At 43.3% G+C, this 12,243-nt stretch overlaps 1 protein-coding gene across 7 annotated transcripts in view; it reads right to left on the bottom strand.

The window, feature by feature from the left end:
* SCAI (suppressor of cancer cell invasion) overlaps positions 1–12,243 on the bottom strand; it is a 90,296-nt gene that overhangs the window by 34,356 nt on the left and 43,697 nt on the right. For 4 of the 7 annotated variants that reach the window (XR_014559936.1, XM_083721180.1, XM_083721178.1 and 1 more), the window contains 4 exons: positions 8,316–8,411; positions 6,807–6,893; positions 6,434–6,532; positions 3,399–3,495 (listed from right to left, as the gene is read on the bottom strand). Coding sequence is in view for 5 of the 7 variants with exons in the window: in XM_083721180.1 (XP_083577306.1) it covers positions 3,399–3,495; positions 6,434–6,532; positions 6,807–6,893; positions 8,316–8,411 (379 nt within the window). In the remaining 2 variants the exon portion in view is untranslated. Of the gene's footprint in view, positions 1–3,398; positions 3,496–6,412; positions 6,533–6,806; positions 6,894–8,315; positions 8,412–12,243 lie in introns of all 7 variants that reach the window. The other 3 variants (XR_014559937.1, XM_083721179.1, XM_083721177.1) reach the window with 1 other exon arrangement.

Genomic DNA, 12,243 nt, shown 5'->3' on the forward strand with positions numbered 1-12,243 from the left:
TGGAAAGTGCTATGGGTGTTGGCAGATCTCTTAATTACTGTGTAGCTATTGTAATGCAGAGCCAGTGTGGTGTAGCAGTTAGAGTGCTAGACTAAGACCTGGGAGACCAGAGTTCTAGCCCCACTTGATCACAAAGCTCACTGGGTGACCTTGGACCAGTCATAGTCTCTTAGTCTAACCTACAGGGCTGTTGTGAGGATAAAATTGAGAGAGGAAGAACTATGTACACCACCTTGAACTCCTTGGAGGAATTGTGGGACATAAATGTAACAATAACCATAATAATAATAATAATGCACTATGCTAGATGATTTTTATTTTAATCAAGAATGAACTCCTTAAATCCAGCCTTCTATTAAATCCACTGCTTTCCACTCCTTTCAAGTGCCTCTCCCCCTGCATCACTTCAGTTCCATACCACCTGGCTTCCAGGAGAACTGCTGAGTTCTGAGAACAACAGAGCAGTAAGTTGCACCCTCCATTCACAACTGCTGCTCCTGCAAACATGCTGTGGGCTACCTGAATGAAGCTTGCTGACCAGACCCCATCATAGAATATGTGCCCGATAATATTTTTATACAGGCGAGACAAACTTCACCACCACTTCAAATTAATAATGAAAGCACTGCTGTTTCCTCTTACACTTGGAGAGCTTTATGCCTTTACAGTATACCAGAATCATTACTCCAGTCTCCAATGTTTCTACATGCACTATTGTACTTGCATAACTTGCATAACAACCCTGAAAGAGGAAAAACTGAGGAGGAGAGAGCAGCCAAAAACCTAATTGGAAAAAGAAGAAAGCCCAGAAAAGCCATCTAATCCTAAGAGTGGGCAGTTCTGAGGCTGCTTCTTCTTTCTTCTTTGGTGATCACTTGCAGCCAAGTAAGATTGTCTTCCATAAACATGGTTTTAACAATGAGTCCATAAGTGACTTGTTGTTTAGTCGTTTAGTCGTGTCTGACTCTTTGTGACCCCATGGACCAGAGCACTCCAGGCACTGCCTCCTGCAGTTTGGTCAAACTCATGCTGGTAGATTCGACAACACTGTCCAACCATCTCGTCCTCTGTCGTCCCCTTCTCCTTGCGCCCTCCATCTTTCCCAACATCAGGGTCTTTTCCAGGGAGTCTTCTCTTCTCATGAGGTGGCCAAAGTATTGGAGCCTCAGCTTCACAATCTGTCCTTCCTGTGAGCACTCAGGGCTGATTTCCTTACTAATGGATATGTTTGATCTTCTTGCAGTCCATGGGACTCTCAAGAGTCTCCTCCAGCACCACAATTCAAAAGCTCTCACTTCCATACATCACTACTGGGAAAACCATAGCTTTAACTATACGACCATAGCTTTAACTATAAGTGACTGTGGAGGCCAATTCTGGATCCACATGTCCTTCCACAGTGGGGACATTGGTTTCCGGGCGGGAGTAATCCAACTGCACTTTATACCCAAAGTACTATCTGCACCAAGGCAAGCAAGAATAGGGCAATGATTCATACAGCAACACAACAAACAGCCTCCTCCATGGATGGATACCCTAAGATTCCAGGACCCTTCCATTAATTTCTCACTGCACAGAATTTGTGTTTTTTTTTAATATATTTTTTATTAAGGTTTTTGAACATAAATGCAAAGATAAAGAACAATGTAACATATATCATAACATATTTTCTTAACTACTTAGGACTCCCTCACATCTCCCGCTCCCATTTACATCGTTGTCAATTCTTGCCCGCAATTTATCATCTTGTTTGCAATCTTGTGTCACATTCATTTAACTATAGTCTATTAATTCTCCAATAGGTTTATAATTTAACCTCAATTTACTTATCATCATAATTTCATCTAGTTTAGTGGTGCACGATTATTTATGATCTAGCATCCTTTCTTAACACTCAACCAAATTGCAATGTTTTTTTAAATAACTCTTAAATTTCTTCCAGTCTTCTTCAACCCTCTCCTCTCCCAGGTCTCGGATTCTGCCAGTCATCTCGGCCAGTTCCATAAAGTCCATCAGTTGCATCTGCCACTCTTCCAGGGTGGGTAGATCTTGAGTTTTCCAATTCTTGGCGATGAGTATCCTTGCTGCCGTTGTTGCATACATAAAAAATGTTCTGTCCTTCTTTAACACCTTCTGGCCGACAATACCCAGAAGGAAGGCCTCTGGTTTCTTGGTAAAGGTATACTTAAATACCTTTTTCAGCTCATTATATATCATTTCCCAGAAGGCCTTCACCCTAGGGCAAGTCCACCAGAGGTGAAAGAATGTTCCTTCGTTTGCTTTACATTTCCAACATTTATTATCAGACAAATGGTATATCTTGGCAAGTTTAACTGGGATCATGTACCATCTATATATCATTTTCATAACATTTTCCTTCAAAGCATTGCATGCAGTGAAGTTCAGCCCAGTGGTCCACAACCTTTCCCAGTCCTCAAACATAATGTTGTGCCCAATATCCTGTGCCCACTTTATCATAGCCGATTTAACCATTTCATCTTGTGTGTTCCATTTTAACAGCAAGTTATACATTCTTGAAATTACCTTGGTTTTAGGTTCTAACAGTTCTGTTTCCAACTTCGATTTCTCCACCTGGAACCCTAACTTTTTATCATTTTTAAAGACTTCTTTAATCTGAGCGTAGTGTAACCAGTCTCGCACTTTATCCTTCATTTTCTCCAAACTCTGCAATTTCCAATTGTTTCCATCTTTTTCTAATATTTCCCAATATTTTGGCCATTTGGCCTCCATATTGGGTCTTTTTCGGGCCTTAGCTTCCAGAGGTGAAAGCCACCTTGGAGTTTTGTTTTCCAATAAGTCTTTGTATTTTGTCCAGACATTAAACACTGCTTTCCTGACAATATGGTTCTTAAAGGCCTTATTAATCTTAACCTTGTCATACCATAAGTATGCATGCCAACCAAAAGCATTGTTAAAACCTTCCAGGTCCAGTACGTCAGTGTCTTCAAGAAGTAGCCAGTCTTTTAGCCAGCAGAAAGCTGCGGCTTCATAGTACAACTTTAAATCTGGCAGGGCAAAGCCCCCTCTTTCTTTCGCATCTGTTAATATCTTAAACTTGATTCTGGGCTTTTTGCCCTGCCAGACAAATTTAGAAATATCTCTCTGCCACTTCCGGAAGCACTCCGTCTTGTCCACAATCTGTAATGTTTGGAATCTCACTGCACAGAATTTGGGAATTGCTATTAGACAGTCAAGGTGGCATAGTGATTAGAGCGCTGAGCTTCAGTGGGGGAAAAGCCAGGCACAAATGCTTTCTGGCCATCCTCAACTTAACATGCACTCACATGGTTGTTGCAAAGCTAATACAAGGCTCCGAGCTCCTTGGAGCATGTGCAAAGTCTTAACTACACACATCACAATGGTACTATTGGTTTTACCTTTACAAGATCCTTGACGACATCCATTTTGTTCAGTAAAAGGCAAACCACAATGAATCGTGCATAATAACGCAGCTTCTTAACTACCAGTTCAGGCCTGGGAGGGAAGAAAAAAAGAGGAAAGAAAATTGGAGAAGGGAAAATTATTTAGCAGATGGAAGAGAAATGAAGAGGAACATGGCTCCTGTGAAGGAATATCAAGTGATGCCCATGTTAGATTTTAATCACAGCTGTAGTATAGGCAGAAAATATTTCACTTTCAGTGCATGTAGAATTATTGGCGCTTGAGAGGACAAGTGCTTGGAGGACCAGAGATAATTTACTCTGGAGGTCTACGTGCCTCTTTACTACCTGCCAGCACAGCTATCTGGCCAATGGGAGGGATCATAGCTCTAGAGAACAGGATTTGCATGCAGAAGGTCCCACATTCAATGTCTGGCATTTCCAGCCAAACGACTCAGGTGGCTGCAGATAGGGAAATACTTTTCCCTGCCTGAGACCCTGGAAAGCCACGGCCAGTGAGATCGACAAATAGGCTTGGAATAAGGCAGGTTCCTCCGTTACTAAATCCAGCTTCTGACAGAAAGGAACAAAATGGCTGGATTTAGAGCATGTAAGAAGAAAGCTTATATCCCTTAAGAAAAGAATCAGGTAAGCTTCAGTCTTGGCCCCCAAGGCTGTATTCCCCAAACCATGCCTACCCAGCCACCCCATCAGCTGGCATCACTAGTGACAACATATGGTGGGAGGTAGGGTTAAATCCTGCAATGTTTTTCTACCATAAACCACTCAGCAATCCTCAGGTGAAGGGCAGTATACAAAATCAATAAATTAAATAAATAAACAAATAAATAAATAAATAACCTCCCACTCTTCAGCTGATGAGAAGTTAAATCCTGCTCAAACTTAGCAGGATTGCATGAAAACCCCTTCCTGAACCAGGAAGGGGCTTGCATGGGAACCCCCTGCTAAAACGGGAGGGAGGGCCCTCTTTTTGGCAGCACCTTGCAAGATGTTTGAAGTCCCAAGTTTGTGCCCAGTGTTGTTGTGACATTTCTCGCAGTTTATCATCATGCATTGTAGGTTCTTGAACAGATATTCCCTAAGACCTATTGTGGGTGGCATAGAAAGTAGTGTCAGGCATCCTGGCACCCTGGAGTCTCATGTAGACGATCCCTAGCAAAGAGCACCCCAGGACTGGTTTCACACCTCTGATGAAGATATCAGACATGTATTTCCAAAACACTATTCTCCAAAGCAGCTAGCGTTAAGGCATGTTTGGCTGGGAAGGGGCTTCCAGGTCAAAGTTCCCAAGCCCTTCACCCTCTCTGCAGCAGCCACTGGGGCTCCTGTCGGGAACCTACAGTTTTGTATTCTGCTTCCCCTGCATTAAAGCCCACCAGGGGTATTATTACTGCTGCTGCTGCTGCTGTATTTATTTATACCCCGCCTTTTTCCCTAATGGGACTCAAGGCGGATGACAACTAAAACAGAAACAGCTAAAAACATATTAAAAAGCAATAATCAAAAAACAATTTAGCGTTAGTAGAATACGTGTGTGTGTGAGAGTATGTGTGTGTGTGTTAAAAACTATTATTTTGGTGCACTCACATGCACACGCACGCACACACACAAAGATCATTAAAATAAAAAACATCACAGCAGCAGCCCTTTTCTTAAAAGTAAACAGCCATAATAGGGAAGACAGTTCCAAAGGGCTGATTGCAGCAAGTTGCTGATTCTGTGGGTTCACCCTATCTATACTGTAATTAGTTAATAGGATATTATTTCCCAAATGACTCTGGAAAATTGGGCTTGTAAAGCCGGCTTGACACGCATATCATCCAAAAGATATCTACTGTTGCACTTGGCTTGGGGTTCTTGCTTTTACCCTAAGTTCTTTTCCCAAGTACAGAGTTGCCTTACTCATTATTCCATGTATTTATGTCTTTTCTTTCTCTTTATCTACTTGCTCGCTAAAGTGTTGGAGGGGACATTGCTTTGGAACATTGAGCAGAGATAAAGCATATTTCTGAAGAACGCTCTGGAAACCCTGTTCATTCACAGGCTGGAATGTTACTTCCGCTGGAAAGGGGGATGTGTTACAGATGGAAGCAGTACCCTGGGCAGTGATGGGCTCCTAAATACTCAAGTGGCTCCACCAAGCCAGGGTGGTAACTGGCTCTCCTCAACAGGAAGGGCTTATAAAAGATTCCTGAATGAGCAGTGATGAGAAACCAAAACAAGAACTCAATGCCAAAAAGGATCTGCACCCTCAATGTTGTGGGCCCAACTCTATGGAACTCCCCACAAGAAGATAGACAGGCACTGTCCCTACTGAGTTTCAGACACCTGGTCAAGACCATTATGTTTCAGGAGGCCACTGGACCCTGAATGCTTCTTGGATGTTTTGCATTACTTTCTTTTTTCTTTTTAGATTCTTTAGGTTTTAACTGTCAGTAGTTTAATTTAGTTCTTAAATTATGTATATGGTATAGTTTATCTTGTTGTAAGCCGCTTTGAGACCTAGATGGTGAAAAGCAGTATACAAACTTTGAAATAACAATAATAATCTGGAGTCTAAGAACAAATGGAGAGCCACGAGTATCCATGTGCTACAGTTTTGGATAATAATAGGTTTCTCCTGGATCTGGCTCACATAAAGTCTTGGCTTCTTCCTTGATTGACTCACTTGGCTCCTACTCCTGGCCCCTCATTCAACAGCTGCCTATGACTCATCTGGGATAGGGAACTTGTAGCCCTTCAAATTCTGCTGAACTGCAACTCCTTCACCCCAGACCCCAGCTGGGGCTTGATGGGCATTACGGTCTAATGACATCTGAGGAGCCACAGGTTCCCCCATTCCTGCTCCTGTCAACACCTGCACCTCAAGGGAGGAGACACAAAGGTAGCCAAGGGATGCCAACTGAACTGAAAGTGGCTTCCCACCAGCTGCCAAGTCACACAAGTTTGACAATCCAGCACTTCTTGCTTTTAAATTGCAAAAAACTCACAAGACTGAGGCATGGCCTGACCTGTCTTCTTTGTTGACTTGGGAGTAGTAAGACCTCTGGCGGATAGCAGAGTAGAAGGAAAAGGCTTCATTCAGGTAGCTGGTTTCAGACGTGCGAAGGCTGTGTGGGAAGAAACACAAAGGGCTCAGTGCTCTGCTGGATGAACATGTACCCCTCCTGCACTTGGCTGAGAAAACTGTCTGTCTCACAGTAGTCCTCCTGGCACTTCTGACATTCCACTGAACTTTTGCCACTCTTAATTGCTAAGGCCAGCAAGACTTTCACTACAGAGAGACTGAGACAGAGAGACAGATAGACAGACAGACAGACAGACAGACACACACACACACACACACACACACACACACTGCATCCAGGAAGGGTTGTCACTTACTAGTAGTGGTAGTAAAGCTGCCCAATCTTGGAAGCGATTTCGCCAATTTGCCAGCGCTTTAATCCGTACCGATTGTCCAGAACTTGCCTTTATTTTTGCGAGAAGAAAGGGAGAGTGTCACGTTCTATATGTTTATACACATACATATATATTAATTAAAAATAACAAAATATAATACTGAGTGCCCAAAATAAAAGGAATACCTAGAACTGAACATAGCAGGATATATTTATGTACCAAAATCAAGTACAGCAGATCAATATTACAAGGTTCCAAGCAACACAATTATTGCTCCAGTACATTATAATGAGACTCCTTTCTCCATTATCTTGCTGTCTTCCCTCTCTGGTTCTGATTATAAGTGTGAGCTTTACCATACATACTATGCCCCAGATTTTAGTCATCCATTCTCTCATGGATAGTGTACTCATTTCCCCCCAAGATTGTCAATAATAATTCTGGAACCAGTCAAGAAATGTTGCATTAATTCCCTGAGAAATCCTCAAACTCTCAGAAGGCAATATTAAGCTCATTTGCTGATAACAACATTTCTCCCCCCCCCCTCACACACACCACCTCAAGGGGCATTTATATACTACATGCTTCTACCAATTTAACTGGCATAGCATCCCCTCCTCCCCACAGACATTTCTGGGAATTGTAGTTTGGCAGAGGTGCTGAGAGTGTTTCATACAGATTCCTAGCTTCCAACAAATAACTACCTACTCTGTGAGAGAAGATGAACGACAAGGGAAGTCATACTTCTGCTCTATTCTACCTTGGTCAAGCCACACCTGCAGTACTGTGTCCAATTCTGGGTACTGCAATTTAAGAAGGTCATCGACAAGCTGGAACATGTTCAGAGGAGGGCAACCAAGATGAACAAAGGTCTGGAAACAAAGCCTTATAAGGAACAGTTGCAAGGAGTTGGGTATATTTAGCCTGGCTAAGAGGAGACTGAGAGGAGATAGGACAGACATCTTCAATAGCTAAAAATGGCTGTCACATGGAAGATGGAGCAAGCTATTTCCTGCTCTGCACTGTAGGACCTAAACCAATGGATTCAAGTTACAAGAAAGGAGATTCTGGTTAAATATCAGGAAGAACTTTCTGACAGTAAGAGCTGTTTTACAGTGGAACAGACTCACTCAGGAGGTGATGGACTCTCCTTCCTTGGAGGTTAATAAGAGGCTGGATGGCCATCTGTCACAGATACTTTAGTTCAGATTCCTGCATTGCAGGGAGTTGGACTAGATGACCCTCAAGGTCCCTTCCAACTCTACAATTCTATGATTCCATGACAGGAAAAAGCAGTTCACTTGAACTATGAATTGTATTTTCTCCATTGAGTTAATGCTCTATTTTTCTGAGGGTTGTTTAAGGCTCTCTTGCCCAGGAAAGGAGGGTGGCCTGGGCAACCTAGCCAACTGGCACCATCACACACACCACTCTGGCCCACGTGTTCCTGGAAGAGGTAGGCAGCCACCTTGATGCAGAGTTGGCTCTTACCGGTGCTGCTGCTGGAACTTCCAGAGCTTGGTGTAAACATCAAAGGTCCGCCCAAAATACGATTGCCACTGCTTCTGCCCATACTGAGGCAAGTCTCTGCAAGAGAGCCAATAGGAAGAGTCCATGTTACCAAGCAGGGAAGAAAGGAGGAGGGGCATTCACTGTGGGAAGAGACAGTCCAGAGACAACCTGGTGCTACTTATCTCATCATGCCTGCCTCATAATCCTAACGCTAACATTCATGTATACACTTTACATTATGGAAAACTGTCCATTTGCTTTGCATTTGGACACCTCTTAAGGTGGTGTCCAAATGCAAAGCAAATTAAATTTGGCACAATGGTTCCTGAGAAGCAGCAGCAGGTTTTCATCTATGCTTGAACAGAATTGGGCACCATTCTGAATCAAGATGATAGGTGGAGCCTTTCAAAACTGCACTGATTTTAACCACTGATTTCAACACGGCATGGATTGTTTTTTGTTGTTTCTAAGAATTCCTGAGCAACACAGGGTAGGCAGTTGCTATGTTCCTATATACATATCCATCCAAGATTGGGGTTGTGGGTCATTAAAAACATAGATTTTGGAGTGAGGGGGAAGATTAAGATCCTCCTTGCTAGTATTGTATTCTTCTAAAGATGTCACATACTATACTTCATACCCCATTAATAGTAGGCTTTATTTATCAATGAATAAAACAGCATTTGTCCCACTACTTTCACCAAAAAGAACTGACCCCAAAACTTATAACAGCAGCAGCTTTGGTTTCTTAGGTATCAAGATATACCTTCCCATAGGCTTATCAATAACACACTTTAATATGTGAGTGACCATGTTCAACAACAGGTCCCTGGTTAAAATTTCTGGCATGCAAATCTTGCTGACAAAACTCACAGGCACGGCCTTGAGTACTTCCGAACCTACTCACAAGACACTGCAAGTCCCCTCCCATTCTTAAAATCAGCACCATTCAAGCTTAGGAAACAATCACCTCCCCTCTTGGAAGGGAATGAAATACTCTACCCACTTATCTGGTATATAACTTAAGAACATAAGAAAAGCCTGCTGGATCAGGCCAATGGCCCATCTTATCCAGCATCGTGTTCTCGCAGTGGCCAACTAGATGCCTGTGGGAAACCTGAAAGCAGGACCTGGGCACAAGAGACGCACTCTCCCCTCCCTATTGTTTCCAGCAACTGGTATCCAGAAGCATTTACTGGCTCCATCTATGGAGACAGATTACAGTCACCTTCAGGCTCTGGGGAGGGTCTCCTCATGACCCATGAGGACTCTCCAGGATGCTCCCCGCTTATGCACATTTCACTTTTGTGCATGGAGCGCATAACATAGCCCACAACATGAATGGGGAGTCACCTATACTTTTAACACACAGGCCTAGAAAGAAATCTGATGGGCAGCAGCTTTCTAGCTTCTGAGCTTTCAGTAGGTATCATCCACACACATCTTTCACAGACAGAAGGGTTACAAAAAACTTCCTTTAAACATTCAGATTCTACTTGCACCAACAAATTCTGGACCTTTCCTGTGGCCCCACAGCATCAATGCAGCCTACTGATGCCAATGCCTTAGTAATTTCTCCAACGCTACCTAAATTCCTTGAAGAACACTGATACCCACAAAGGGAGGCGCATGTCCAGCATTGACAGCACAAAGCCTACTGAGGATGCACCACATCCTTCAGCTGTAGGAGGGGACACCCTCTTCCTCAGCACACTGATTTTCACACACACAATTCCTGCTTCCTCACAGTTTATAATAGGAAGAAGCTATTAGCCCAGCATGCAGCCACAACAAAAAGCCTTTGCAGAATGCAGGCAATTATGGGGTGAGTGGTGAAGGAATCTGCAATGCGTCTTAGGCTTGGCTATTCATCAGGGAAAACAACATATGTGGCCCAAGTGCTTGTTTTGGCCCTGCAGGGAACCGGGTCCATATAGGGAATGGGATCACAAAGTGGTTGCTTTTCATAACCTTCCCATAGACTCTTGCACTTTCCCACAGAGCTGCTCACTTGCTTTTACACCAGCACTGGGGTCTCAGACATGCAGCTCACCAACAGGGTCATTAATGAGCAGTTGAGACAATTTGCAAGAATCCATGCCATATTCAGCACAAAATGATCTTTCTTCCCCAAGATAAGCTTAAACACAACACTGTTTGCTGCAAATTTCAGAGTGAACCAGGGAAAACTAGCTGTGGAAGATGCCTATTGGCTAGTATCCGTGACAACACAAAGATTGTGAGCAGCTCTGCAACTATTTCACTAGAGATCCCCTTGGGTGCTAAGATTGGCAGAGCTGACCTTCTTAGTGGTTCCTCTGCTCTCAGGAGCATGGGGTGTTGTTGTTTTTTGCAATGACACAGGAGAGGGTGTTTTATGTGGCAGCCCCTAAGTTGTAGAATTCCCTCCCCATAGAGGGCCATCTGACACCTTCATTATAATGATTCTGGTCGGAGTGCTGAAGACACACTTCCTTACTGCAGCTTTCGACATCTGAGGTGTACAGTTTTAGAATCCACCTTATTTCTGTTTTAAACGGTTTTAATATTGTATTTTAATGTTTGTAACCCACCTGGGACCTTAGGATGAAGGGCAGGTAATAAATTTTAATAATATTAACAATGACAATTATTAAGCTTGTGACTTTGCCTGGGGAAGGATAGGAGCGAAAACAAGGTGCAATATGGATTTTTTTTTATTTAACAGGATTTGTTTAGCAATTGCGGAAACCCTCTAAGTGATTTACGTAAGATGGACATATTATTAACACTTGTCACTTGAAGAAGAAAAAGTGGACAGTCAACATGACCTGCCAGCCGAGGGGTAACACCAGCCTTGTATTTCAGCCCTTGCCTTGCAGCCTCTGGACAGAAGAAAACAGCGTGCTGGCAAATGAGAAGGCTGGCAGAGTAGGGCGAGAGTAATCGACCCCTTCTCTGGGCCTAGCACAGAAATCAAGGCAGGAAGGCCCCCTTTCCTTTCCTTTCCTTTCCTTTGCCCAGAAAACGCTGTTGGCCAAAGGCCACTCAGCAACCTGCCCCTCTTTTGCCAGTCAGTTCCCTTCAGGCTAGTCTGTTAAAGGAAAACCAAATTGTAGACTAGCACATTTTGTGGGCTTATTTCCAAGGGTGATGCTAACAGAATTCAACTTGTGGGGATAACATTATGCTTGCAATACAAGTTGTGAAGGCAGAACAAGAAGTAAGAACCCACCATTAATTATTATGGGTTACTGCTAACTAAGTCCTACTCAGAGAAGACCCACTGAAATTCATGGGCTTAAGTTTACCATGGGTCTTCTCTGAGTAGGGGCTTACTTTTTGCTACAACCGTACACATTCTGCACCAGATATCAGATCACCCTTGACTGGTTTGAATATGGGCTAATTCACATTGTGCACATAAACCTAAGATTTATTGGCCAAGGATTCAAAAAACCATTGTCCTGAAAGCATAACATAGGCTGCTTCCCATCTGTCTATCCTGCTAGCATAGTACCATCTCCTCTCACTATCAGCAGCAATTTAGGATCATGGACAGAGGCCTTTCCCATTACCTATTACCTGACCCTTTAAAAAAAATCAGCATCTATATGCATTAGCCTCTTTCCCTACAAAAGATTAGGAGATAACTAGAGATGCCTAGGACTGAAGCTGTGACCTTTTGCATAGGAACATAGGTAAATGACTACTGTGAACACCACTGCTAAAACACTCCATGCAGCAGGTATGAGGGGCATCCTTTTTCCTCCTCCTCCTCCTGAGCTTATAAATACCCCAAGCACAACCAGAGGAGAGCTTCCCCTCCTTCTGAGCATAGCAGTCTTGGGGTTAATCCATGATCTCATCTGGGCTTCAAAGGGAACCAGAGTGCCTCCAAAGCTCAGCGCAGCATCAGATATCAGAA

Source organism: Podarcis gaigeae (genome assembly GCF_964106915.1).
Source record: "Podarcis gaigeae genome assembly, chromosome: Z".
Classification (NCBI taxonomy): Eukaryota; Metazoa; Chordata; class Lepidosauria; order Squamata; family Lacertidae; genus Podarcis; species Podarcis gaigeae.